General features: G+C 37.8%; 1 protein-coding gene across 8 annotated transcripts; it reads right to left on the minus strand.

Annotated features, from left to right (window-relative positions):
• Window positions 1–240: 240 nt before the first annotated feature.
• On the minus strand, window positions 241–24,981 carry chmp7 (charged multivesicular body protein 7). 8 transcript variants are annotated; one of them, XM_079828253.1, is made up of 11 exons: window positions 24,774–24,981; window positions 20,221–20,496; window positions 15,390–15,561; window positions 13,884–14,069; window positions 13,177–13,310; window positions 10,995–11,043; window positions 10,775–10,894; window positions 7,068–7,166; window positions 6,900–6,957; window positions 6,448–6,678; window positions 241–1,163 (listed from the first exon to the last, which is right to left on the minus strand). In XM_079828253.1, the coding sequence occupies exons 2-11, from the start codon at window positions 20,490–20,492 to the stop codon at window positions 1,111–1,113; spliced, it is 1,374 nt and encodes a 457-aa protein (XP_079684379.1). In that variant the 5' UTR covers window positions 20,493–20,496; window positions 24,774–24,981; the 3' UTR covers window positions 241–1,110. The 8 variants fall into 8 exon arrangements, with proteins under 8 accessions (XP_079684379.1, XP_079684381.1, XP_079684384.1 ...); XM_079828255.1 differs by having other exon boundaries at window positions 24,722–24,981; XM_079828258.1 differs by having other exon boundaries at window positions 6,562–6,678; window positions 24,774–24,977.

Consider the following 24,981-nt stretch of genomic DNA (forward strand, 5'->3'; position numbering starts at 1 on the left):
CCATTAAATTCAACAAATTACATTGTTTAATCCGAGAGATGCTTATTTTTTTTTTTATGTATTTATTTAGTAATTTATTTCAATGAGTCATAAAATATAAAGTAATATACATTACTTTAGCTTTATGTAAACTAAACTTCCCAAAAATTATTACCTTTAATGTGGTATCGACTATATCAGAGCCAATATTACAGTCCAACAAATGGATCTCATCTGTTTTGTATTATTTATTATTATTTTGTAGAATGTAACCATCATAGATACCTTGTCACTCACATTTATAATTTTAAGATAGGTCAAATCATATTCTTTGTGAAATGTAAAAATATATATTGTTAAATAGGACTTTACAATAATGTTCAAATGTGTAGGGGCAGTAGGCTGACATTTAAAACAAAAACGAATGCTTGAATTTAGCAGAGTAAAAGTTACAAAAGATTTATAATACAAATAAATGATTATTCTTTTTTAAACACTATTCATAAAATAATTTAAAAAAAAATAAAAAGTGTCATGGTAAGCACAACTGTTTTCAACATTGATAAATGTTTCTTGGGCACCAAATCAGCATATTAGAATGATTCCTGAAGGATCAGATTCACATTCGCCATCAAAGAAATACTTTATCTTAAATTGTAATATTTACAATATTCACAATATTACTAAAGAAAGCAGCCTTGGTGAGAATAAGAGACTTGACCACAAACTTTGATACAGAGGTATACATTATTGTCTTTAGTTTCTAGACTTGTTCATAACTTTCTAATGTGGTTATGTTGCTACAAAAACAGATTCAAATAAATAAATAACAGACACATCTGAGTGAGCGTCTCCCTTTTCAAAAAAATTTGAACACAGAATATTGTTTATTTGGCATCATAATTTGTAGTTTTATTAGAATAATACATTGTACAGACTTTACAAACTCAAGAAGGCCACTCTTAAAACTCTCTTTAAAAAATAAACATGCTATTACAAACAAGAATAAGGGCTTTTCATAAACACTTGGTGGGGAGTATTACAATGCGAGGACACACATGTACTGTATCTGAAGGCTTTCTTTAGTAGACAGGGATGAACCCATTTTATCTTGTGCTTGTGCCGAGACGCTCACTGTGCCGACTCCAGCCTCCTCGGAGCTGAAATGCTTCCTCGCGCCACAGCTGGGGAGCAGAGAAAAAAGAAAAACACATTTAGAAAAACAACTCGCAAGAGAGAGAAATTTACTTTTTGTTTTGTTACCTCAGTTACATGGTTATAATCACTGATTATTACGAGGAAAAGGGCAGTGAAAATATAGGAGTTTCTTTCTGGGAACTGTGTAGACCAATCATTGATGTAATTTCCTTTAAACTAAGAGAAGATGGCGGCGGTAAGATGTGGTTTAATTCGTCATGGATATTCATACGTTTATGTGATTAATGCTTTATGTATATTACAATAGCTTGTTAAAATACGATCATCATTTATTTCCTTTGCAGTTATATCTTGCAGCTTTAGTAATTACTTAAAGGGCTACTTCAGCGCTGGAAAGATGAATGTGTATTTAAATTGGGTCATTTATGTAGTAGAAATGTGAAATTATTTTAGAAGTTGGTGCCTTCTAGACTGAGAAAAGCCATATAGGGGAAAAACAACAACTCCCAGAATGCACTTGCTTCGCAAGGCCACTCCCAAGCCACGCCTACCAGTTACATCACTTGCCCACCGCAGCACCACCCAGTCGTTTTGATTTTTTTATAGAAATAAAATAATTTAGTTCAGTTAGAGAACAGACACTACAATTAAAAACTGAACGTGTCTGCTCAATACAGTGTGAGCCGAATGAGTGTCGCAGCACAAACGCAGCAGGAGTCAGATTTCATTCCTCACGAGAGCAAACAGCTGACAGACAAGATGATCGCGGAAGATTTGGTTTCAAAGCGAAATGACCGCACAGTCATTCATGGTGTGTGTGTCCAGTCTGGCGTGTTTTCAGTTCATGCCTATGGAAGCTTAACTTTAATATAGGAATTCTTTGAGAACACTCACTTTGCTCCGACCGCTCCGTTATGAATGCCCAAACCGAGCGGCCGTGCTCATTTACATTCTGTGAGTGAGATCCCACTCCTATGGGCGGGTTGAAAACATGCGGAACTAGCTCCTACTACTGGCTGTAGTCTCTAGCCTCTGGCCAAAAAAGCCTCAGATGACGCAAAATGACGATATTTTGCGTCATCTGAGGCTTTTTTCCAGACATAAAATACATAAAGCTCTCGTCTCAGGGGGATATGAGGGGGTGAAGCACGATCATTCGAATATACTACCGGGTTTCTACTGATACAAAGCATAATTCTAAATCACTGAAGTAACCCTTTAATTGTTGTATAACAGACACATGCTACAGTGAGAAGTAACAATGACTGAATGAATGAACGAATGAACGAATGAATGAATGAAGAGATTTGTGTGGATTTTTCAGTTTTTTTGACTTGTGAACCTTTGTGACTTGTGAACCCTTGTGACCTTTTGACTTGTGAACCTTGACAAATTAAATGATAACTGAATAAATGTTTTAGTGGATAAAGCTTTGTCTGTTTGCTAAATTGGTTAAAGTCACTCAACAGAAGGTTACTAAACAATTACATTTTTTTATCAACCATATATATTTGTCTCTATCAGGCAAAACATTGTTTTTAGGGTAACACTTTACAAGAAGGTTTCATTTAACATTAATCTATTCATTCACTATGAGCAATACATGTGATACAGTATTTATTCATCTCTGTTATTATTAGGTAATAAAAATACAGCTGTTCATGTTCAGAGTAAATTATTTTGATTTTAATGTGTATTAGTAAATGTTGAAATTAACATTAACAAAGAATAATAATTTTTTATTATTCATTTTGATGGTTGATAAACTTAGACCTAAGCTCGCGGTGATGACATCAGTAATCCGCGCCATGCAGAGGTTCCGAAGGTACTTTTGAAAGTCATTTTTTTAATCGAATGTTCTTAATATTAACGTTGTTTTTATGTTAAAAGAATGGAATTTGGTTTTATAGGATTATGTTTGATTTATTGCTTTTTTTTTTTAAATAGGCCAATAGCGATTAAGAGTATAACAAAAGGAACAGGCAGCTTTCGCGCAATGAGAAACCGTTTGGCACGCCCCCCTACCGTTCGGCACGCCCATTTTTTTTTATTTTTTAGGTAATAACAAAACAAAAAGCACAAAGACTAAACTGAAACTATTAATATGCACTACAATAAAAAACGAAAATGAAACCAAATTACTCAATCAATGGATGGTTGGTTTGATTTAATTAATCTCTTTGAAGATGTCAAAACTAACTGACAGGAAGGGAGTGTTTGATTGACATGTTCCAGATTTTGACTGTTTCACATCAACACCATAATAATAAACCACATGTAGCAAGACAGTGCTTCCATCTCTGTGAAACATTTTAATATATCATTAAGGTTTGTTCAAATCCCTAACGCCATGTTAATGTTGTCACAATATCGGAATTTCTAACTTCCCTACAATACCTTGAAAAATAACAATATTAAGTCACGTTTAATTCCATAGGGAAAAATTGCCAGAAAATTAAGAGCATAAAATTTGAACAGTATCTAAGTTAATATACTTTTGTCCATAATCTCATTTTCTTATCAAATAAAAGTTTGTTGTCTAACATTCATCAGGCCCGATAGCTATGAGGCTGATTCTATAATAATAATAATATTACATTTTTAAATATCCATTTTATTTTTACAGTGCAGCTGTATTACTATGTATATATTTTAGTGCTGTCAATTGATTAAAGAAAAAAAAAAAGAATTAATCAGACATTTTTGTAAATAATCGCTATTAAAACCACACCTAATTATTAAAGTTAACATTTTTATATTGTAATTTCAAAATGAAATGTCAAAATTTATGTGAAACAACAAAGACAGTAGCTTATATTTTAAATATTTGTTTAAATGTTAATTATGAAAGAAGGCCAGTATCACTGATACCAATTTTACTGATGTTTTATGAATATATTTATTTTCTTAATTTTAGTCATTAAGTAAAGGCATTCAGCATTACAGTATAATTAAAAGCTATCTTTTTTTATTTTATTTAAATGAACTTAAAACAATCTTCACATAAACCCATTATAAATGTCACATTCAATATATCAGGGCTCAAATGTTATCTATTGGCCTAGTCAGACCCGTTCAGATTTTAACTTGTCCTGTCAAAATGGACTGAAGGGTGGATTCAGAAATCAACTGCCACTTTAATATACCTATATATCTCCAAATTAAATTCATAAATCAAAGCCTTAATCAATATTTATCCTCCTATATTATTAAGATGATCTAATGATTCATTCCAGCTATGATATTACTAAATCAGTAGGTTTCTTCCTTTATGTTTTCTAAAGTTTGAGTGGTGACTGAGGGTGTGTCCTAGGGATGTGTGATGTTTCGCTAAACACTTGATTTCAGTAATGTGTTTGGATTTTGGAGGTATCCAACACCCTTAACCTGACAGGAGTGCAGTAACAGTGCTTGCTCACTTACCCGGCTTCCAGAGATGAAATATGGATTGGTCTTTCATTTTATATTATATTAATTATTAATTTCCTTTTACTGAAACACTAAAGTATTGTATAAATATTGCCTGTACTATTGTCTGTACCTCTCACTGAGAGAAAGCACATGTTATCAGTATGTTTTGGGGAACATTCTGGTTAGAGCTGGAGCTCAACCAACTCCAACCTTGGAGAGACTGTGTATCTGTGTATGTGCGTAATATTCTGCGTTACAGATCAGTATTGGAGGTGGATTATGGGCATCCTAAGAGATGGGTGGACTGGTTGATCTGGGCAAATTGGCGCCTGCTCCAGATCTGGAAGGTCACTACGTGCCTAATTCCGAGGTGAAGACGTCAACAAGTAATATATGGACACGTGAACGTGATTAACTGACAATGTGTGGAAATTTACCATGTCTGTTCATTTTCTCTGAGCCAATCAGAATCATCCACCTGGCAGTAATGACGTGGCTAGATTGAAGCTGCTTTCTGCGAGAACAAGTGTGTGTGTGACAGCCAAGAGATTCACAGACGCGTACCAGTACTGCACAGAGTTATTACCGTGTGAATGGTTTAAAAGCCTTTACATGAATAAGAGCGTAATCATATAATGTAAAGCTAGCCAAAGGATGACGGGGGAAACAGATGCTGCGTTAATTGCATTAAATATTTTAAGGCGTTAAACTAAAAAAATGTATTGCACGCGTTAACGCGTTGATTTTGACAGCACTACCAGTCAAACGTTTGGAAACTACTATTTTGATTGTTTTTGAAAGAATTATCTTCAGCTCACCAAGGCTGCATTTATGTTATTAAAAATACAAAAAAATAAAATATTATTGAAATATTAAAATAACTTTTCTATTTGAATATATTTTAAAATGTAATTTATTTATGCGATGCAAAGCTGAATTTTCAGCATCACTACTCCAGTCTTCAGTGTCACATGATCCTTCAGAAATCATTCTAATATGATGATCTGATGAAACATTTATGATTATTATCAATGTTGAAAGCAGTTGTGTCCAAACATTTTTTAAGGATTCTTTGATTAATAGAAAGTTCAAAAGAAAATGTTTTTTTCTGAAATAGAAAGCTTTTGTAACATTGTACTACCGTTCAAAAGATTTGGGTCGGTAAGATTATTATTTTTTGGGGGAAAGAACTTAAAGAAATTAATACATTTATTCAGCAAGGATGCATTAAATTGATCAAGTGATAATATAGACATTTATAATGTTACAAAAGCTTTATATTTCAGATAAATGCTGTTCTTTTAAACTTTCTATTCATTAAATAATCCTGGAAAAAATGTACACAACTGTTTTCAACGTTGATAATAATATTTTAAAATTGTAAAAATATATTGTTTTTCAAAAACAATCAAAAGACAATCAAAAGAGTACATTTTCCAAACTTTTGACTGGTAGTGTGTATATATATAGAGAGAGATTTTTAAGAGACAAATGTATTACTATTGTAATACAACTGCAAAAGTGCATATTTCTTAAGTATATTCATTATTTTACTTTACACAGCATTAGTGAAATTACAATAATTATGTCTAAACATCTTCACTTGCGAAAGTTAAAACCTCAAGCTTTTATTTTGGCAGAAAACTGTAGGGAAGCTATTAAAGTTTCTGTGACAACAGATGTACAAACTTTTCCCATTACAAATCTAGTGAAAAGCTGAAATCATCTGCCAGCACAAATTTTTGGAAATGATTGCAAATGGGAAAAAGTATTGGGGTGAAATAATTCTATTTTTGACACTAAGTATAAGCAATAGTAATAGTGATGCTTGCCTTAGAAAACACCACAAAATAGTGACATTTCGAAAATAGCAACTGCACTAAAAGAGGAGCGTAAAACCTGTGTCAGAGACTGTGAGTCGACTTAGTTCTCTGTCCAACTCCTCATCTGTGATGCCTAGGCTGGAATCAGGCACGGAGGGCAGAGACTGGATAAAATCAGCATCCGGGATACCTGTTTTCCTGGGAGGAGAGAGAGGGTGCGTGGGGACCACTGGGAGCACGTCGTTATCTAGGATAGTGTTCTCCAATAATGACTTCAGCTCCTCCTCCAACTCCTCTGAATCATCACCTATGATAACATGAAGCATTATTTACCTGTTTAGACAACTTTATGCTAAAGACACAACTCAGTTGTTGGTATTGTCATTGATGAATGAATAGTAGAAGCCTGTAAGGCAGAAATGTCGATCATAGCAAAACCCACACTCCACAGCCATCTGGGAAATGCCCTTTTTTAGCTTTAAATGTATCCATTAGCAAAGTGAAAGGCATGAAGTGAATCTTGCATACCAGAATCCAGCACCCCACCGGCAAGAGTCTGGTTGACTTCATCCTGAGTGTCGCATAACTGTGCAAAAAGCATAAATTCAAAATAAAGAACTTCATTCTGAATATGACAACTATATTCAAATTATTATAGCATAACCCAGGCATAGCTACACATTTCTCACGCATCACCTCCTGTATCTGATCAACCAGGTTCTCTGCTCGCTCCACAGTCACACCCTTCAGAGAGATTCTCAGAGCCGCCACACCTGCCTGGTATGCCTGCATTACCTGCACACGCACCAAAACACTTCATTAAGACGAGCTTGGGGTGTGCATCAACAACAAAACTGGGATAGTTCACCCAACATTCTATCATCATTTACTCACCCTCAAGTTGTTCCAAACCTGTATGAGTTTCTTTCTTCTGCTGAACACACAAAAGAAGATATTTTGAAGAATGTTGGTAACCAGACGGTTGAAATACGTCAGTATGAAAAAAACGATGGAATTCAATGGCTACCGTCAATCTTCTGGTTATTGACATTCTTCGAAATATCTTCTTTAGTGTTCAACACAACTAAGAAACTCATTCAAGTTTGGAACAACTTGAAAATGATGATAGAATGTTCATTTTTGGGTGAACTATCCCTTTAAAGAAACATATTAGGTGCTTGTGAACATGTTGAATTTATCTACAAAAAGTGTGAATCGTGTCATCAAACAATATGCTGTTGTTATTTTTTTTATGTGGCGCTAAAGCAAAAGTAGATATTTTGAAGAAAGTACACGCAGCCCTTTTTTTTTTCATATAATGATGGTTCTCAGCGATCGCGCCGAGATGTCTTGCCCCAAAAAGGACATGTGAGGTTTATTTCCAGGAGAAGATCTTAAATTAATAACTAAAATTTCACTTCGTTTCTAACACAAAGATTGGAATACAGCCCGCTCAACTACTTTTATGGGGTTTTTGTTGTCCACTTGACACTCAGAGTCATTTTATGGAAAAAGGGGAGCATTCTTCAAAGCTCCTCCTCGTGTCCCATAGAGAGTTTGAGTGAAACGTGACATTTAAGCAATTTAAACTAGATAACCATAAAAAAAACTGCATAAAAATCTAAATCGCATCGAGGGAAATAAAGTGTCACATTTTATTATTACATTAAAAAATAATATTAAAGTTATGCCATCATTAAGGGTCCTAATTTTATTTCGGAGTCTCCTACAATAGGCTTACAAGCATCCAAGTTAAAAAAAAAAATTCTCTCATAATATACATTGCCGCATAACCTCATTTCTTAACCCTTAATCAGGCACGACTGGAAAATGATCAGCAAAAAATAATTTCATGTCACTTCTTATTTAATCTGGACTTAAGTAAAACATATCCATTGGAATTTTTTAAATATTTGATATAGTTTTGATTTTATGAGTTGTAACTCCCAGTTAACGTTGCCTGTTTAGGGGTATAAAAAAAGGATAATCCACAGTATTTGACATTGAATGGTGTATCAAGGTAAACTGGGCTTCCTGTACTGGTCATTGCATTATTGCGAATTCCAGGGTGACGAGTGAGGGGTCGGTTGTGGGTGGTGGGAGGGCCAGTAGAAATCTTTTTTCAGGACCGGGGCCCTTAGGAAGACCCTTATAGGCCTCCAGGCCTCTGGGCCCACTGTACACCCTTCTCAATCTTTGTATTTTGAGTAAAAAAAAAAAAAAAAAAAAAGTGTTAATATTTCTGATTTTATTACTTTTTATTGACTACATCTTTGCATTTTTAACTACTTGCAGAGATTTATTTTTTATTTTCTTGCAACTCTGCAGGAAGGTAGCCCTCCAGGAGCAGGGTTGGACACCCATGTCCTACCATAAAATGAGTGTGTGTGAAACTCTGCAAAAAAATATCTAGTTAAAAATGCAAAGCTGTAGTCAACAAAAAGTAATAATATCAGTTTTACATGTGAATATTAACATTTACAAAACAATGTAACTCAAAATACATAGATTGAGATGGGCGACTGCGCACAGTGGGCCCAGAAGATCTATAAGGGTCTTTCCTAAGGGCCCCGGTCCTGGAACGAGATTTCTACTGGCCCTCCCACCACCCACAACCGACCCCTCACTCGTCGCCCTGGAATTCACAATGATGCAATGACCAGTACAGGGAGTCCAGTTTACCTTGAAACACCATTCATTTGTCCATACTGTGGATAATCCTTTTTTTAATACCCTAAACAGGCAACATGAACTGGGAGTTACATACTTTTCAAAATGTGGTAAATAACAGCATGAGCAACATATAACTTAATTTTCAACATCTTAAGACAATGTTCACAATTAATATTAGCAGTTGTTTTGCATTTTTTTTCTGAAAAAAAGTAAGATTAATGTATATTTACTTATCACAAAATCTGAATGTCCTGCACCAATGGCGCCCATGTTGGGTTTAGGTCAGGCTGACAAATTGATCACAGAAAACCAGCATACTCGAGACAGACCAAGCTATGATAAATGATAAAAGGATTTGATGAAAACACCTTTCTTATGCCCCAAACAAGACACTAAAGAGTATGTCACTCGTGGTTCACATTGCCTGTTTTAGGGAGCCTTAAAGAGCCTTAAACCGGTTTGTTCGAAGATTTTTGTGCATATCTGATTGAAATCTGATCAGATATCGCAAGTCTGAACGGCCAAAAATCACATGAAATCCGTTTCGAGCTGCAGCACATTTCTGGAAATCCGTTTCAGTCTGCCCGCTGATCGGATTTTGCGTGGTTTATGTGACTTTCTATAACACCAGATGTTGTTAAAGAAAACATGCTGAAAGTCGCTTCAGAAACAAGCTTGTGTTGTTGCAAAGTGCCGGCTGAGCAGAAAATGACAATATAACAGAGACATGTTTTGAAACCGGCGGAAATTACACTCTGGATCTTCCTCACTTAATACACTGTAATACAAACAGTAACGATGGTGTCAATTAGCATCAGAGAGTCCTCTAATCCTTTGGAAGTGCATCAAAGTCGATTTGCTTTCTCAGCAGAAAACAGCGTCTTCTCAACATGTCGACAACATGAACCAAACTCTTCTGGTCTCAGCTACAACTACAGTGTTTGACGGCGGAGCAAAGTAGACGTTCACGAGCAGCCAATGAAGACCATAGACTGGCATTATGCAAATGTGTTACATTGTAACGTAGGGTTGTAACAGGAACTGCTGACGACTCGTTTCAGGAAGTTCAGAATCGATTCTTTCTTTTAGGAGACAATAACTTTATTTGTCATGCACTTCGATCTTTAAAAAAAGATTGTTTACATTCACAAGCTATATTACACACTGCATGAAAGCTCATATCATTGAAAAAGCATAATAGGAGCACTTTAAATACCGGTAAATAAAACTAAACTTTTACAAACATTATAAACACGTTTAGTTCCCCTCACTCCAAAACAAATTCTTTACATTTAACGGTATTCAGAACAGAACAAGAATTAAAAATATAAGTATGAAACAAACATACATTAAAGTGGCATTTATTATAAACGCCAGGCCTAAAATCATTTATTTATTTTGAAACTGAAACCACCGGTGTGTGATAAATGCATTATACAAATAAACTTGGGCTCATGTAACTCACTAATTCAACACGAATTGAAATGTGTTCGCTTTGCGCATGTTTTGCGTGCTTGGCGTCGCATATGCATCGCATATACTGTAAATCGAAGCGCAGTTCAGACAGAAAAAACAACGCAACTTATATTCTGGGAAATATGGTATTTGCAAAGTAGTACAATATAGTGCTGGCTGATAGGAGTGTGTGTGACGCTCACTGGTATCGGCCAACAGCATGTGCTGTCACTCATACCAAGCTGTCTGTGCATCTGTGTGTTTGTGATTCTCACCAGGCGGTCAGTTTGGGAGTTTGCTATTCTGTCCAGGATCCCCTTCACTGTCTCGAGCTGAGCAAACAGACGATCCGCTTTCTTCTCCACCCGCTTGCTACCACGTAAACACCTCAGGGCCTGTGGCAGGACAAAGTGGGAATTAATTAAAAAACTTCTTCTGCCAATTACAATAAAAGGGCGTGAAACACAAAAAGGGTCATACAAAGTGTGCTTATACCTGTGTTTTCTTCCCTTCTTTGAGCAGCGATTTTGCCTGCTGCTTACACCTGCACGTTAGACAACACATCATTTAGCTGCAGGGCCACTGTAATTACCCATCATGTCACAGAAGTGGCACCTGATCGAAATAACAGCTGCGTCCGAAAGCTTAGGCAGCTGACTTTTTGCCTATCAGGTAATGACTCTGCACGCAGCGTTTGCGCATGAAGGCACCTCACGAAACACAGACTTCTGAGCCAGCATAATGGTTTAAAGGGATAGTTTACCCAAAAAATAACGCGGAAGCGTAGAGGATGGAGCAAAACAAAATGTCATTCACAAATTAGAAGTTTAAAACGAGAATTTTTAAAGAAAAATGTTGGATGATTTCAAAAAAAGAGAAGAGGAGGCTGTGATTATGGTTTATAAAGTTATAAATATGGATATCTTTCTTACAGAAACATGGTTTCACTTCTGTCTGTCTGGATGGATGGATGGATGGATGGGTTTTAATGGCCAACAAGGTATCATTCACTCCCATTATAAAGCTTGGAATTAGCCAGGACTTTTTTTTAATATAACTCCCATTGTATTCGTCTAAAAAGAATGTCATATACACCTAGGATGACTTGAGGGTGAGTAAATCATGGGACAATGAGATCTAAGTGAGCATTTTATTACTACAATACCAATATCTTGCTAGAAATTACATCAAATGTGGACTTATGCCTGCTACAGACGATATGCGATTTTGACAAACCTATAAGATCATTACAAATCACACTGTGTCACATGGATCTAATTAACTTGGGTGCGACATGTGTGAAAAGTAGACTGTACGATGATGACATCTATTGAATCGTAGCCTACAACATAAGTTAGTATAGAAAAATAAAACATCATCAGCATGTGTTAGCCTAGTGGTAAACAAATAGAGCAGGATAAATCACACCTTGGCAATTGTGGTTTTTATGTGCGCTGAAAAAAAGAAGAGGAAGAGAAAGAGGAGAATATGGACTCGTGGTCATGGCTATGGAAAAGAGGCCAACTTGGCATACCACTTTTTCAAATGGAGATTGAGGTCAGTGGTTTCAAGTTTTAGCGGCATGTCACGTCAATCAATACGCCATTTCATGTTGCATTTTTATTGGCTAGTCAGTAGACATAGGTCGCAGCAGCAAACACACTGTGAGATGGTCATGCTAAATTTCTGACACAATGTCACAAGACGTGACGACGACCGTCTTTTAACCCTTCTCACTGTACGACGAAGGAGCCAGCCACTACCACAGAAATCGCCACGATTGGTCATCTTTCGTCTCGGACAGCCCAAAATCGTAGAGTGTGCACCAGTCATTACACAGAAATTGACCACTGTCACAGAATCAACCACACAAGATTGTGGAAAATCATATAATTTTACGATGCGACGACAATAGTTTTTGTGCGAAAAAAAAATAAAAATAACACCTTTATCCAACTTGTTATTGTCTTCCGTGTGTGCCTCCACGACGCATGCGCGAGAATATGACGGGGTTGCACACTTTAGCCCGATTTTGAGAACTACGCCGAGACCTAAAGCACGATCAATGTAGAATTCAACAGCTTAGACACGCGCGTCTTCCTCTGCTTGTAAACAAATCGCTTCTGGGTCATGGGTCCGAACGCCGGATCTGCGTCATGTTCTCGCGCATGCGTCGTGTACGCACACACGGAAGACAAGAACAAGTTGGATAAAGGTGTTATTTTGATTTTTTTTTGCGCACAAAAACTATTGTCGTCGCATCGCAAAATTATTGTAGAGTCACTGTGCTGAGATGGACTTTGTAACGACATTTTAAGTGCCTTTTATGGGTCTTGTGAGTGTAAATGTACTGAATGCCAATGGAGGCCTATCTGAAGCCTTTCTCAGCCATCAGCTTTCAACAAAAATATCTTCATTTGTGTTCCGAATATGAACGGAGGTCTTACGGGTGTCGAACGACATGAGGGTGAGTAATTAATGACAGAATTTTCATTTTTGGGTGAACTAACCCTTTAAAAATCAGATGACGGTATCTCTGTAGACAGTCCTGAAGGCCTCAAATTCAATCATAGGATTCGGACATGCCTTGCTGCCTTCCTACCTCTGTATGCTGCCTGCATTCTTTAGCTTTCGGACGCAGCCAATGTCAATACAGTTTGTGGATGAACTGGCTCACTTTTCTGCTTCCTGTCCCAGCACCTCCACCCTCTCCTCCAGAAGCTTCTCGCTGCGCTGGAGCTGATAGATGCCCAGGTCCACCTCGCTGACAGGAGACACACGACCCTGTCCTGCCAGACTAAATTTCACCAGCTATACATAGACAAGATCAAAAGTTTAATCAGAACAGAGCAAACTGAACCCAAAAAACTGCTAAAAGGTACTAATCAAATAATCAGAACTCTTTGACTTCAGCGACAAAGAAGTAATATTGTGACATTTTGCAATTTAAAATAGCTGTTTTATTTCTGAATATATTGTAAAATATTATTTATTCCTGAATTTTCAGCATCATTACTCCAGTCTTCAGTGTCCCATGATCCTTCAGAAATCATTCTATGCTGAATTTGCTGCTCAAGAAACCCTTCTTATTATTATTATTTTCCTAGAAATCCATAATGAATGGGAATTTTTAAAAGAACAGCATTTTTTTATTTCGTAACATTGTAATTTCTTTTTACTGTCACTTCAGATTAATGTGTTTTTGCTGAATAAAATAATTTCTTAAAAGAAAAAAAAAAATCTTCCTGAGCCCAAACATTTGAACGACATTGTATTGAGGACTCACTGAAAATGGTTACCCTCCATTATTATCTACAGAATGTTCAAAATACATAAACTTTTTGTGCCTACAATGCGTCGCTCTTGTACATAACTCAGACTCACCTTCTCGCCTTCATGAAGTGAGACAGTGACATGTTTTTCTCGCTGAAGCTGTAGCAGAGCCATGCAGAGCGTGCTTTCATCCGAACAGATGTGAGAGGAGAGAGCACGCAGCTCTTGGAAAGACAGCAGAGAGTGAACCGCTAAAGGGGAACCTCGATATGCCGCCAAAAGTGCCGCAGCCTTTTCCTGCAAGAGAAAACGGCTTATGCTCAGCTCTGACCGTAAAAAAAATAAAAACTTAACTGACCCCAAATGTTTGAACTGTAGTGTATAAATGCAAATGGGTATTAATGGCTAAAGAATTTATTATGTTAGGTAACACCATTTAGCTTAAACATTTTAATTGAATATTCGTAGGGCTGTGACGGTGGCAGTTTTTGGACCAGCTACCGGCGGTGGCACGGTGGTTGGGGGGGTGGCACTTGTGTGTGTGTGTGTGTGTGTGTGTGTGTGTGTGTGTGTGTGTGTGTATAGCCTACATTTTGAAAATGTAGAAAAGTTTGAAAAAAGCGAATTTATCTTCCGCTGGGTCAAGAACTTTAGGCTTTGTTTGATTATGCACTGCGAGAGAAAGCGAAACTAAAAATCTCTGGCGTGTATGAAATGCGATATACACACAAACTTGACACACCTTAAGTCTAATAACAAGCACAAACTGTGTTAAATAAAATTTGAAGTAAAATGTATCTGTCCTACACCGTTTTCTACTTTACCACTGTAAATGATGCGAATACACTCCTAATTAAAAGCAAACCAAAGGAAGAAACGTGTAAAATCCCCTGTGAGAGATGATAAAAATAAATAAGAGATTCCATGTCCAGTAGAATAAAATGGAGTAAGCCTATTGTTAAATTTATGGAAAATCAGGTGACCAGATCGCAAAACGCAGGCAAACCTTAAAGGGATAGTTCACCCAAAAATGAAAATTCTGTCATCATTTACTCACCCTCAAGTTGTTCCAAACCTGTATGAGTTTATTTATTCTGCTGAACACAAAAGAAGATATTTATAAAAATGTTTGTAACAAAGCAGAAAGAGCAACCATTGACTAACAAAGTAGGGAAAAAAATACTATGGTAGTCAATGGTTGCTCTATCTGCTTTGTTACAAACATTCTTCAAAATATCATCTTTTGTGTTCAGCAGAACAAAGAAACTCATACAGGTTTGGAACAACTTGAGGGTGAGTAAATGATGACAGAATTTTCATTTTTGGGTGAACTATACCTTTAAATTTGGCTCACCTCACAAAGCCTACCTCTCTCATTCGTTCGTTCGTTTCCATGGCTGCGATGTAACATTTAATTGCGAACCTATTATGTATTTTGTAAATAAAGCTTTGTGCTTCACTTGTGTCATAATATTCATGTAAAACAGCATTCACATACCATACCATGGTTTTGGCTGATCACCGCCGGTGCTACTCAGCCACCGTGGTGGTGCGGTTGTCACGTTTACAGGCAGAGCCCTAAATATTCGATGACATTTCGACTCAAGACTCACTTACCTTAACCAGTTCTATGACAACGAACATCTCCTCCAGTGGGACCCTCCCGCTGCCCAGCAGAGCCGACAGAGTCCATTTCAGAGGGCGGACTAACAAGAGCCCAACACCCCACGACAACCAGCCGGAGTCTACGTTTGTAGCAAAGTCTGATTCTTTCTGCACCTTCCCACCCCTAAAAGAACAATAAAATAAATCTGTATTACATGCCATAAATACATGTAATCATCAGGGCTTGACATTAAAGGGGGGGTGAAATGCTGTTTCATGCATACTGAGCTTTTTACACTGTTAAAGACTTGGATTCCCATCCTAAACATGGACAAAGTTTAAAAAAAAAAAAGGTGGACGTTTGATTGATCATTTCTGTGCTTCCGGTTTCTAATAAGTTTCGGAAAGTTTTTTTTCGAGTATGGGTCTATCTGACGTCAGCAAGGGCGGAATGTCCTTGTACAAGTCATTCACAGGACTTAACGAAATCAACAACGTCACCAAAGACGTGTTTTTTTGGTTGTCAGGGCAAGACAACCCTGCACAGCTTCCCAAAGAACCCAGCGTTAATGGGACACGACAGTGGATGGAGTTTGTTTTTCCGGAGCAGCAACGGAGTTGTGCAAGTGTTTTTGTTTATTCCCTGAATTTCGCAGACGATGGTTTAGAAACAAGCCCCAGTTCAACTGCGGATTTGTAGCTCGTCTAATGCTGAAAGATGGGGCGGTTCCAGCGATTAAGGTTCACGGTCGTGCGTTAGAAGCAGGCGGTGAGTAAAACTGCTTCAAATGTATTTGTGTTGTTAGCTATCGACTCGTTCATTCAAATGCGCTACTGTTCCATTGTTTTTCTATGTAAACACGCACTTGTCTGATGTGCAAAGCCGTTCCGCTTGCTACTGCTAACATTAAATCGCATATAATAGTCCATAAACCAAATGATGTCCACATAAACCATGAGTAAACACACAAATGTTGTTAAACTCGCGAGCATGACAAGCCGCTAAGCATATATAAGTTACAGTTACAGTACATACCATTGAGACGTCCTGCTGTAGTCGTCGTTGCTGCTTCTCCTGTTCAATTTCAGCCTCTAGATCTGATTCTGGATCATATATGTATGGCTAAATCTGATTGATCTCAATGGTTTATTTAGGATAAAGTTTTTTTCTCCACGTTTAAGGATGTCAGAGCTTTCAGACGCTCTCAACGCAATAGCTGCGCACTCGTCATTCTTTAGCTCCGCCCACACAATACGCCCCCAGCTGCTCGGTTTTTTCCGGAAAGACTCGGTACAGCCTATCTTTCTTTTATAAATATAAAAAAACTAAATACTTTTCGGAGATATGAAGGATGCAATACTACTCTATAGGTACTCAAGATTGACATGAGATTGACTGAAACTGAGTGTTTCACCCCCCTTTAACACCCGCCAACTCACCAAATGTGTGTGTACTTCAGCAGTGTCGTGTAGTAACGCAGTCACTACTACTAGCCACTTTGGCGGGTTGAGTTTTATATATAATATATACATTTTTCAATTGTAGTCTTTTAAAAAGGCATATGAAATAATAACTGAAGTGCAATGTAGTGTAGTCAAAAATATAGATTTTTCGATACATATCGATACTAAACGCTTCCAATACTAATTTTCCACAGAATATATAGGATACCAGCGTCTCTTTCTCGCTCTCTTTCATCTCTCCGAAAGCGAGTGACACACAAACCCGCCTCCTCTCACTCACTCACTTTATTTGCTCCAGATGAATATTGTTGGTGTTACAGGGCTTGAATTTTGCCATGGGATTGCGCGTATTGCACATAATTTTACTTATTCCCGCAGATTTTATACTCCAAAAAATTGTGCGCACATAAAGCCACCTCTCTGTACTAGGGATGGGCATTTTTGTCAATTTCTCATTTCGATCATCGATAGGTCTCAAAAACGAGTACTCGAGTACTCGGGGGCGGGGCCTGTGAAGGGGGCGGGGCATGTCCGTCATTGAGATAATGAAAATACTTATGAAAATGGTTGTTGACATACAAACGTGACATGAAAACAGGTATATGAAAACATGAACATATAAAACAAAAAATAACTGCTAGATTATGATGCATAAATGTCTTTGAAAAAGAAACATCTTTATAAAATGACCGTCTCAAATAACCAAGTCAATAATATCGAGCATTGCATTTGAGCTGAAACAGTGAAATAACACCACCCTGCAGAGCTTGCAAGCTGGTTAATAAACTCAACCAAACGCACCCTATATCAGATTAATATTAAAGGGTTAGTTCACCCAAAAATGAAAATTCTGTCATTAATTACTCACCCTCATGTCGTTGGACACCCGTAAGACCTCCGTTCATATTCGGAACACAAATGAAGATATTTTAGTTGAAAGCTGATGGCTGAGAAAGGCTTCACACAGGCCTCCATTGGCATTCAGTACATTGACACTTCCAAGATCCATGAAAGGCACTTAAAACGTCGTTACAAAGTCTATCTCACCACAGTGGCTCTACAATAATCATACAATGCGACGACAATAGTTTTTGTGCGCAAAAAAAAATCAAAATAACACCTTTATCCAACTTGTTCTCGACTTCCGTGTGCGCCTCCACGACGCATGCGCGAGAATATGACGCAGATCCGGCGTTTGGACATATGACCCAGAAGCGATTTGTTTACGAGCAGAGGAAGACGCGCGTGTCTAAGCTGTTGGATTCTACATTGATCGTGCTTTAGGTCTCGGCGTAGTGCTCAAAATGGAGCTTAAGTGTGTATTTCATCGATTCCCGAACACCGGCGCTACGTCATATTCTCGCGCATGCGTCGTGGAGGCGCACACGGAAGACAAGAACAAGTTGGATAAAGGTGTTATTTTGATTTTTTTTTGCGCACAAAAACTATTGTCGTCGCATTGTATGATTATTGTAGAGCCAATGTGGTGAGATAGACTTTGTAACGACGTTTTAAGTGCCTTTCATGGATCTTGGAAGTGTCAATGTACTGAATGCCAATGGAGGCCTGTGTGAAGCCTTTCTCAGCCATCAGCTTTCAACTAAAATATCTTCATTTGTGTTCCGAATATGAACGGAGGTCTTACGGGTGTCCAACGACATGAGGGTGAGTAATTAATGACAGAATTTTCATTTTTGGGTGAACTAACCCTTTAACCTATTAGAACTTAAATCAACACAAACGGACGTGAATGCGCACGTGAACTTCAGCGTGCTAGATTTTACAAGCTGGTTTGAAACGGAACATTTTGAATGCGCTCTTCCCAACAACGCTGATACATGGACAACGAATTCACACAGAAACAACATTTTATTAAAAACGTGTTCTTATAATGCTATGACAGATTGACTCTGCACATCATGCACTTAATTTTATTATTCATGATCGCAGTGTTTACAGACATCACTGGGTGTTTTCGAACTCATAACGAAAAACAGCTTTAAATAAACTAGGTCTACTGTTAAAAAATACGAAAACAGTATAGCACTGCTGCATTACTAATATCACTGATTCTGAGAAAGAAATAGCCTATCTGAAAAGAATATGACCGTCTCTAAACCATATTATAATGTCGAGCATTAATGCATTTGAGCTGAAACTGAAGAGAATGAACAACAGCAGGTATAACGGCAGCGCTTTGCTAGCTTATTAAGCTCAACCAAACGCTTCTTATATTAGATTAATCAGATATAGACAACATAAAAGTAATCTTACAACGTGCATCTGGAGGCGTGCTGTATAACTCTAACCAATCAGACCTCCAGTACCGCGCAAAATGACACAATAACCAATAAAAAAAAAGAGACACATTTTTTTTCAAGTCAGGGCGATCATCGTTCTCATGATCGATGGTCGCTGTCACGTTCGAGTACTCGATTACTCGACCACTGTTGCCCATCCCTACTTTGAGTTATTTTTCGCTGCATATTGCACTTAAACATTCAAATACACACAAAATAATGTCAAAATGCCGGTCTTGGCGAGTATTCACGTATGTTTTAAGTGAACGTAAACAGTTGAGAAAGAAAACACATGTGTAACAGTATAATGGATCCGTGTGTCAGGTCTTAAAGTGACAGCAGCCTAATATTCCTGCTGTCAGATTATGAGATGACATTAAAAATATCGATATGGCCGTTTTTCCCCATGGTATCGATGTCAGTGAAAATGCTGAGCAGCGAGTAACTTTGGAAAACCACTAGCCACAGTGGCTGCTGAGCAAAAAAGTTAATGTCAAGCCCTGCATGTAATGATCTATGAGACACTGGCTGTGTCCAAAAGCTTAAAAATGTTGCCTTCGGAGGGGGCATTCCGAGGTTGAAAGGCATCAAGGCATGTCCAAAGCTAGTTTCACTTCTTGTCTGCTGAAATACCTTCATCTGATCATTGTGAACAATGTCATGTCACGTTTACCTCAGAAAAACCATTGCGTCCATTTATGTATCCTTCAACGCCTTTGATATCCCACAATCCTTTGCGTTCCATTCTGTGACAGCTGAGCTAAAACAAAGACTGCATCTGAACGTTGCGGTTGGTGGTAATTTTGTGAGTAAATGTATGTTTTTCTCCATTGTTTTACACTTTAGTGTAATTTCTAATTAATTAAATAAATATTGACTTATTTATACCCAAAGCACGCTCTATTTTGCTGTAGATCACGGTTACGGTGCCTCAGAAGCCTGTCTAAAATCCGTTTTGTGAGGTGTCTTCGTGTGCAAACACTGCCTGTAAAGTCATTGCCTGATAAGGCAGCTAGACAAAAAGTCAGCAGCCAAAGCTTTCGGACGCAGCCAGTGTACTTGAGGTGACAGTGACTTACCGAATCATGCTCTGAATTACAGTACTCAAGCCCAGAGGAACAGTGCCCTTCCTTCTGAAACTCTCATTCAAGTCCTGCAGACTCACACACACCGACCCACGGCGCCTGCAGTGATCAATGATCAGAGGGCTCCAGAAGTCTATCTTCCCATCCCAGTCTGAACAGTCAACATCCCGGTTCTCTTTAAAGGCAGAGAACAAGAAAGACATCCGCTCGTCATCCTCCCAGTCCAGAGGAAAACACGCGTCCCTCTTCTGCGCTGAAACCGTCATTGTGCTGCAAATGAAAGAGTTTGAATGATCACTGACCACCATGTGAAAAAGAAGTAAACTTGTCTTTAGCATACTTTTAAAAACAGTACTTAGTCGAATTTATGAGCGTTTGTTTAACCACAATTAGGACAATATGTAAGATTTTTGGATTAAAACCACTAGAACAATGATATACACTCACCTAAAGGATTATTAGGAACACCTGTTCAATTTCTCATTAATGCAATTATCTAATCAACCAATCACATGGCAGTTGCTTCAATGCATTTAGGGGTGTGGTCCTGGTCAAGACAATCTCCTGAACTCCAAACTGAATGTCAGAATGGGAAAGAAAGGTGATTTAAGCAAGTTTGAGCGTGGCATGGTTGTTGGTGCCAGACGGGCCGGTCTGAGTATTTCACAATCTGCTCAGTTACTGGGATTTTCACGCACAACAATTTCTAGGGTTTACAAAGAATGGTGTGAAAAGGGAAAAACATCCAGTATGCGGCAGTCCTGTGGGCGAAAATGCCTTTTTGATGCTAGAGGTCAGAGGAGAATGGGCCGACTGATTCAAGCTAATAGAAGAGCAACTTTGACTGAAATAACCACTCGTTACAACCGAGGTATGCAGCAAAGCATTTGTGAAGCCACAACACGCACAACCTTGAGGCGGATGGGCTACAACAGCAGAAGATCACACCGGGTACCACTCATCTCCACTACAAATAGGAAAAAGAGGCTACAATTTGCATGAGCTCACCAAAATACACAGTTGAAGACTGGAAAAATGTTGCCTGGTCTGATGAGTCTCGATTTCTGTTGAGACATTCAGATGATAGAGTCAGAATTTGGAGTAAAAACAGAATGAGAACATGGATCCATCATGCCTTGTTACCACTGTGCAGGCTGGTGGTGGTGGTGTAATGGTGTGGGGGATGTTTTCTTGGCACACTTTAGGCCCCTTAGTGCCAATTGGTCATCGTTTAAATGCCACGGCCTACCTGAGCATTGTTTCTGACCATGTCCATCCCTTTATGACCACCATGTACTCATCCTCTGATGGCTACTTCCAGCAGGATAATGCACCATGCCACAAACCTCGAATCATTTCAAATTGTTTTCTTGAACATGACAATGAGTTCACTGTACTAAAATGGCCCCCACAGTCACCAGATCTCAACCCAATAGAGCATCTTTGGGATGTGGTGGAACGGGAGCTTCGTGCCCTAGATGTGCATCCCACAAATCTCCATCAACTGCAAGATGCTATCCAATCAATATGGGCCAACATTTCTAAAGAATGCTTTCAGCACCTTGTTGAATCAATGCCACGTAGAATTAAGGCAGTTCTGAAGGCGAAAGGGGGTCAAACACAGTATTAGTATGGTGTTCCTAATAATCCTTTAGGTGAGTGTATATTCAGTTGAATTGTGTACTTACATTATCCCAAATGTTTCCAAGAATGTTTAAATCCAGAGAAATAAACCATTTTAACCAGGACACTCCGTGTGTCGCCTATCAATGACATCATACCCACGTTACCCTCGATTTCCGAGTTTTTATTTATTTTTTATTTAAACAGTACTGCGTTACTCCACAAGCGGAAACGCTCGTCTGTGGCAGAATGAAGTCATGCTTTTGTTTTGAATAAGCGACCTCTAGCGGCAAAACATTACATATTGTGGCTTTTTAAGTACATTATTATTTGTTATTTCATGATTACTTCTATTGTCTTGAAATATGGTTAAAATGTACTAGCAATCATTTACAGTAAATTAAATTATATTAATTCTTGTATGAAACCAGTACGTTCATTGACAAAGAAAGCTTTTCAATCTGATGTAAAGCATATATTTGAGTCATGAACAATGTTTTTAAACAAGTTTCAGTTGAAAGAATGTAAAGAACAAGGCCAGATTGTCTGGGTGAGGAACAAAGACTGTCTGAAAAAATAAAAGAGATTAACATCTGAATTCACTCATACAATTATCACTCTCATCTGAGACAACGTCCCACTGAGTGAATCAACTGAGAATGGCTCTAATTTACTTTACATGCATTTCTTTTTACCTGAAACTTCCCCCAAACTCCTGATCCCCTCTCCTGGGAGATCACTAAAATATACACAAAATCTATTGGATTTAATGTCAATTCTCACTATACAGCATTATATGCGTTTGATATGTCTCAGTGCGACTGGTACGCAAATCTTATAACCACAGAAGTACACAAGAAGTTAATAAGGGTTTTTAGAGCTTAGAGAGGCAAATGGGAGTTGAGAGGTTTCGGTCTGGTCTGAACTACTTAAAGCGCTGTAACAATAAGTTCGGGGCGCAATACTATTAACAAGGTTGGCCCGTAATACAGAAAACGCTCTGTATTACGTAATATTCAGAAAGTCAGGAAATCTTTCACTCTTTAGGCTATTTCGGAATATTTGATGTTATGTATGAATTATCTTTGAATTGATTATGTAATTGGCATTATACATTTACCTGACTGTTAATAAAATTGTTACATTTTGATCCTTTCTGAATTATTTGATCCTTTCTTAAATATAAATTAACCAAACAAATATAAATGACCAAACAACCAATTGGCATTCTATCCGAAATGCGATATAAATTATAAATGGAGTCAGATTAAAGATAAATTTGCTTTAAATCCATTCTACCCAGCTGGAAACACAGAACGTGCAGCGACCTTCACCGCGGTTCGTTACCGATCATTGGAGCGAATTCGGTGCGTTGGTGCTTTTTTTTTTCACTCTGCACACGGATAAGTTGAGCTCCTCTGGATGATGCATGATCATCTTTACTGTTATTACAATGTCAATTCATAATAAAACAAACAGCCATGTTTGCAGTTGTGCCACCCTGGCAATTGAGAATATAAAAAAATTGCTGGAAAAAAGTTTTTCAGTGATCTCAAAAGCTTTAAAACTACTGATATTTATACTATGTGTTTATATGAAAGGTTTCAAACCTAAAAATGATGCCATAGTTTACATTTGTTTATTATTAAAGCCACAATATGTAATTTTTTGCCACTAGAGGTCACTTATTCAAAAGCATGGCTTGATAACGGCTTGATTTCAAAGAGGTTTTATTCTGCCGCTTCCGCTTCTTCTGCTCATGTGTATGTGGGGTAACGCAGCGCTGTTTTATCATATTACACACATTTGAGTGTATTGAAAGTTATGACATAATGCTACTCAGTGGGTTCGCTCGGCGGCTGCTATGAGACACTTTTTCACACTGCAGTGAGCTAGATCATTGGTAAAACATGGTACTCGTGGTAAATCAAGAAAATCAGATTTAAACAATAAGACTGACTGTGTTGAGCTGTAGAACAATGATTAGTTTTCTGTCGATGAATGTCTCCAAACAGTTGCTCACCTGTCTAATAAAACAAATATTAAAGTATCTTTGGTGTTTCCAAGGTTTCTACTAAATAAAATGGAAATCGAGGGTAACGTGGGTATGATGTCACAGATAAGCGACGCACAGACACAGTCTGATTTCTCTGGATTTAAACATTCTTGGAAACATTTGGGATAATGCAAGTACACAAGTCAACTAAATATATAACACTGTTCTAGTGGTTTTTGGATATTTTAATCCAAAAATCTTACACATTGTGCCTTTAAGACACATTTTCAAATAGTTTTCTTAGTCTGTTCATTTGTTCGGACAGTTGCACCACCTGACATTTTGGGAGTTTAAGAGAACAAAACATTAAAAATTAACCTCCTGGAGTCGTGTGGAGCACTTTTATGGACTTAAAAACAGAAACCATTCACTGCCATTATAAAGCTTGGAAAAGCCAGGACATTTTTTATATAAATCTGATTGTATTCGTCTGAAAGAAGAAAGTCATATACACCTAGGATGGCTTGAGGGTGAGTAAATCATGGGCTAATTTACATTTTTGGGCGAACTATTCCTTTAACAGTACATTTAAGTTATTACATTTCTCCCAGATGATACAAACATTCAAAATAGCACGCATATTCTACTTATAAATCATTTTAAAATACAAGAATCGTTTTGGATTAAGAATAGCAAGTAAGACATTGTTGTCAGCCAGCTTTTAGCAGTTTAGCTCGTAAATATGCTTGTCTTTTCAGGTGCTCAGCACATTCTCACGGTCAGGTTTTCTGGCAAAGTCAAAAGATCAAAACCAAATAACTGACTGCGTTTCATACGTCAGATATAATGCCATTTAGTGAGCTGTAAGGTCATTACATGCTGTCTAGGAAGAGACACTGATTCCGTGATTTAAGATTCAAGCTCAGACCTCACGTTCAAGCAGCCGGATAAAGCTCTCAGCTAAAATCTCCTCAGTGTTTGTCGTGACATCCATCGGCGGGAAACCACATACTGCTGAAATTACCGGCGGGTGAGAGAAAGACACGAAGAGCTCCGTCTTTCACTAGATGATGTCAACAACACCTCACCCGGAAAACAACAACTCTGCTCTTCTCGCTCTCTCTCTCTCCCCGTCC

The sequence above is a fragment of the Gobio gobio genome, assembly GCF_949357685.1.
Source record: "Gobio gobio genome assembly, chromosome: 10".
Taxonomy (NCBI): Eukaryota; Metazoa; Chordata; class Actinopteri; order Cypriniformes; family Gobionidae; genus Gobio; species Gobio gobio.

What these genes read in the sequence shown, in the direction of transcription:
- chmp7 (XM_079828253.1), bottom strand. Translation starts at nt 20,492, where the DNA reads ATGACGGTTTCAGCGCAGAAGAGGGACGCGTGTTTTCCTCTGGACTGG. An exon ending in AAGAAGGGAAGAAAACACAG is followed by an intron (nt 10,895 to 10,994) that starts GTATAAGCACAC and finishes GTCCTGCCACAG; the next exon opens with GCCCTGAGGTGTTTACGTGG. An exon ending in CGGTGGGGTGCTGGATTCTG is followed by an intron (nt 6,679 to 6,899) that starts GTATGCAAGATT and finishes ATGTTATCATAG; the next exon opens with GTGATGATTCAGAGGAGTTG.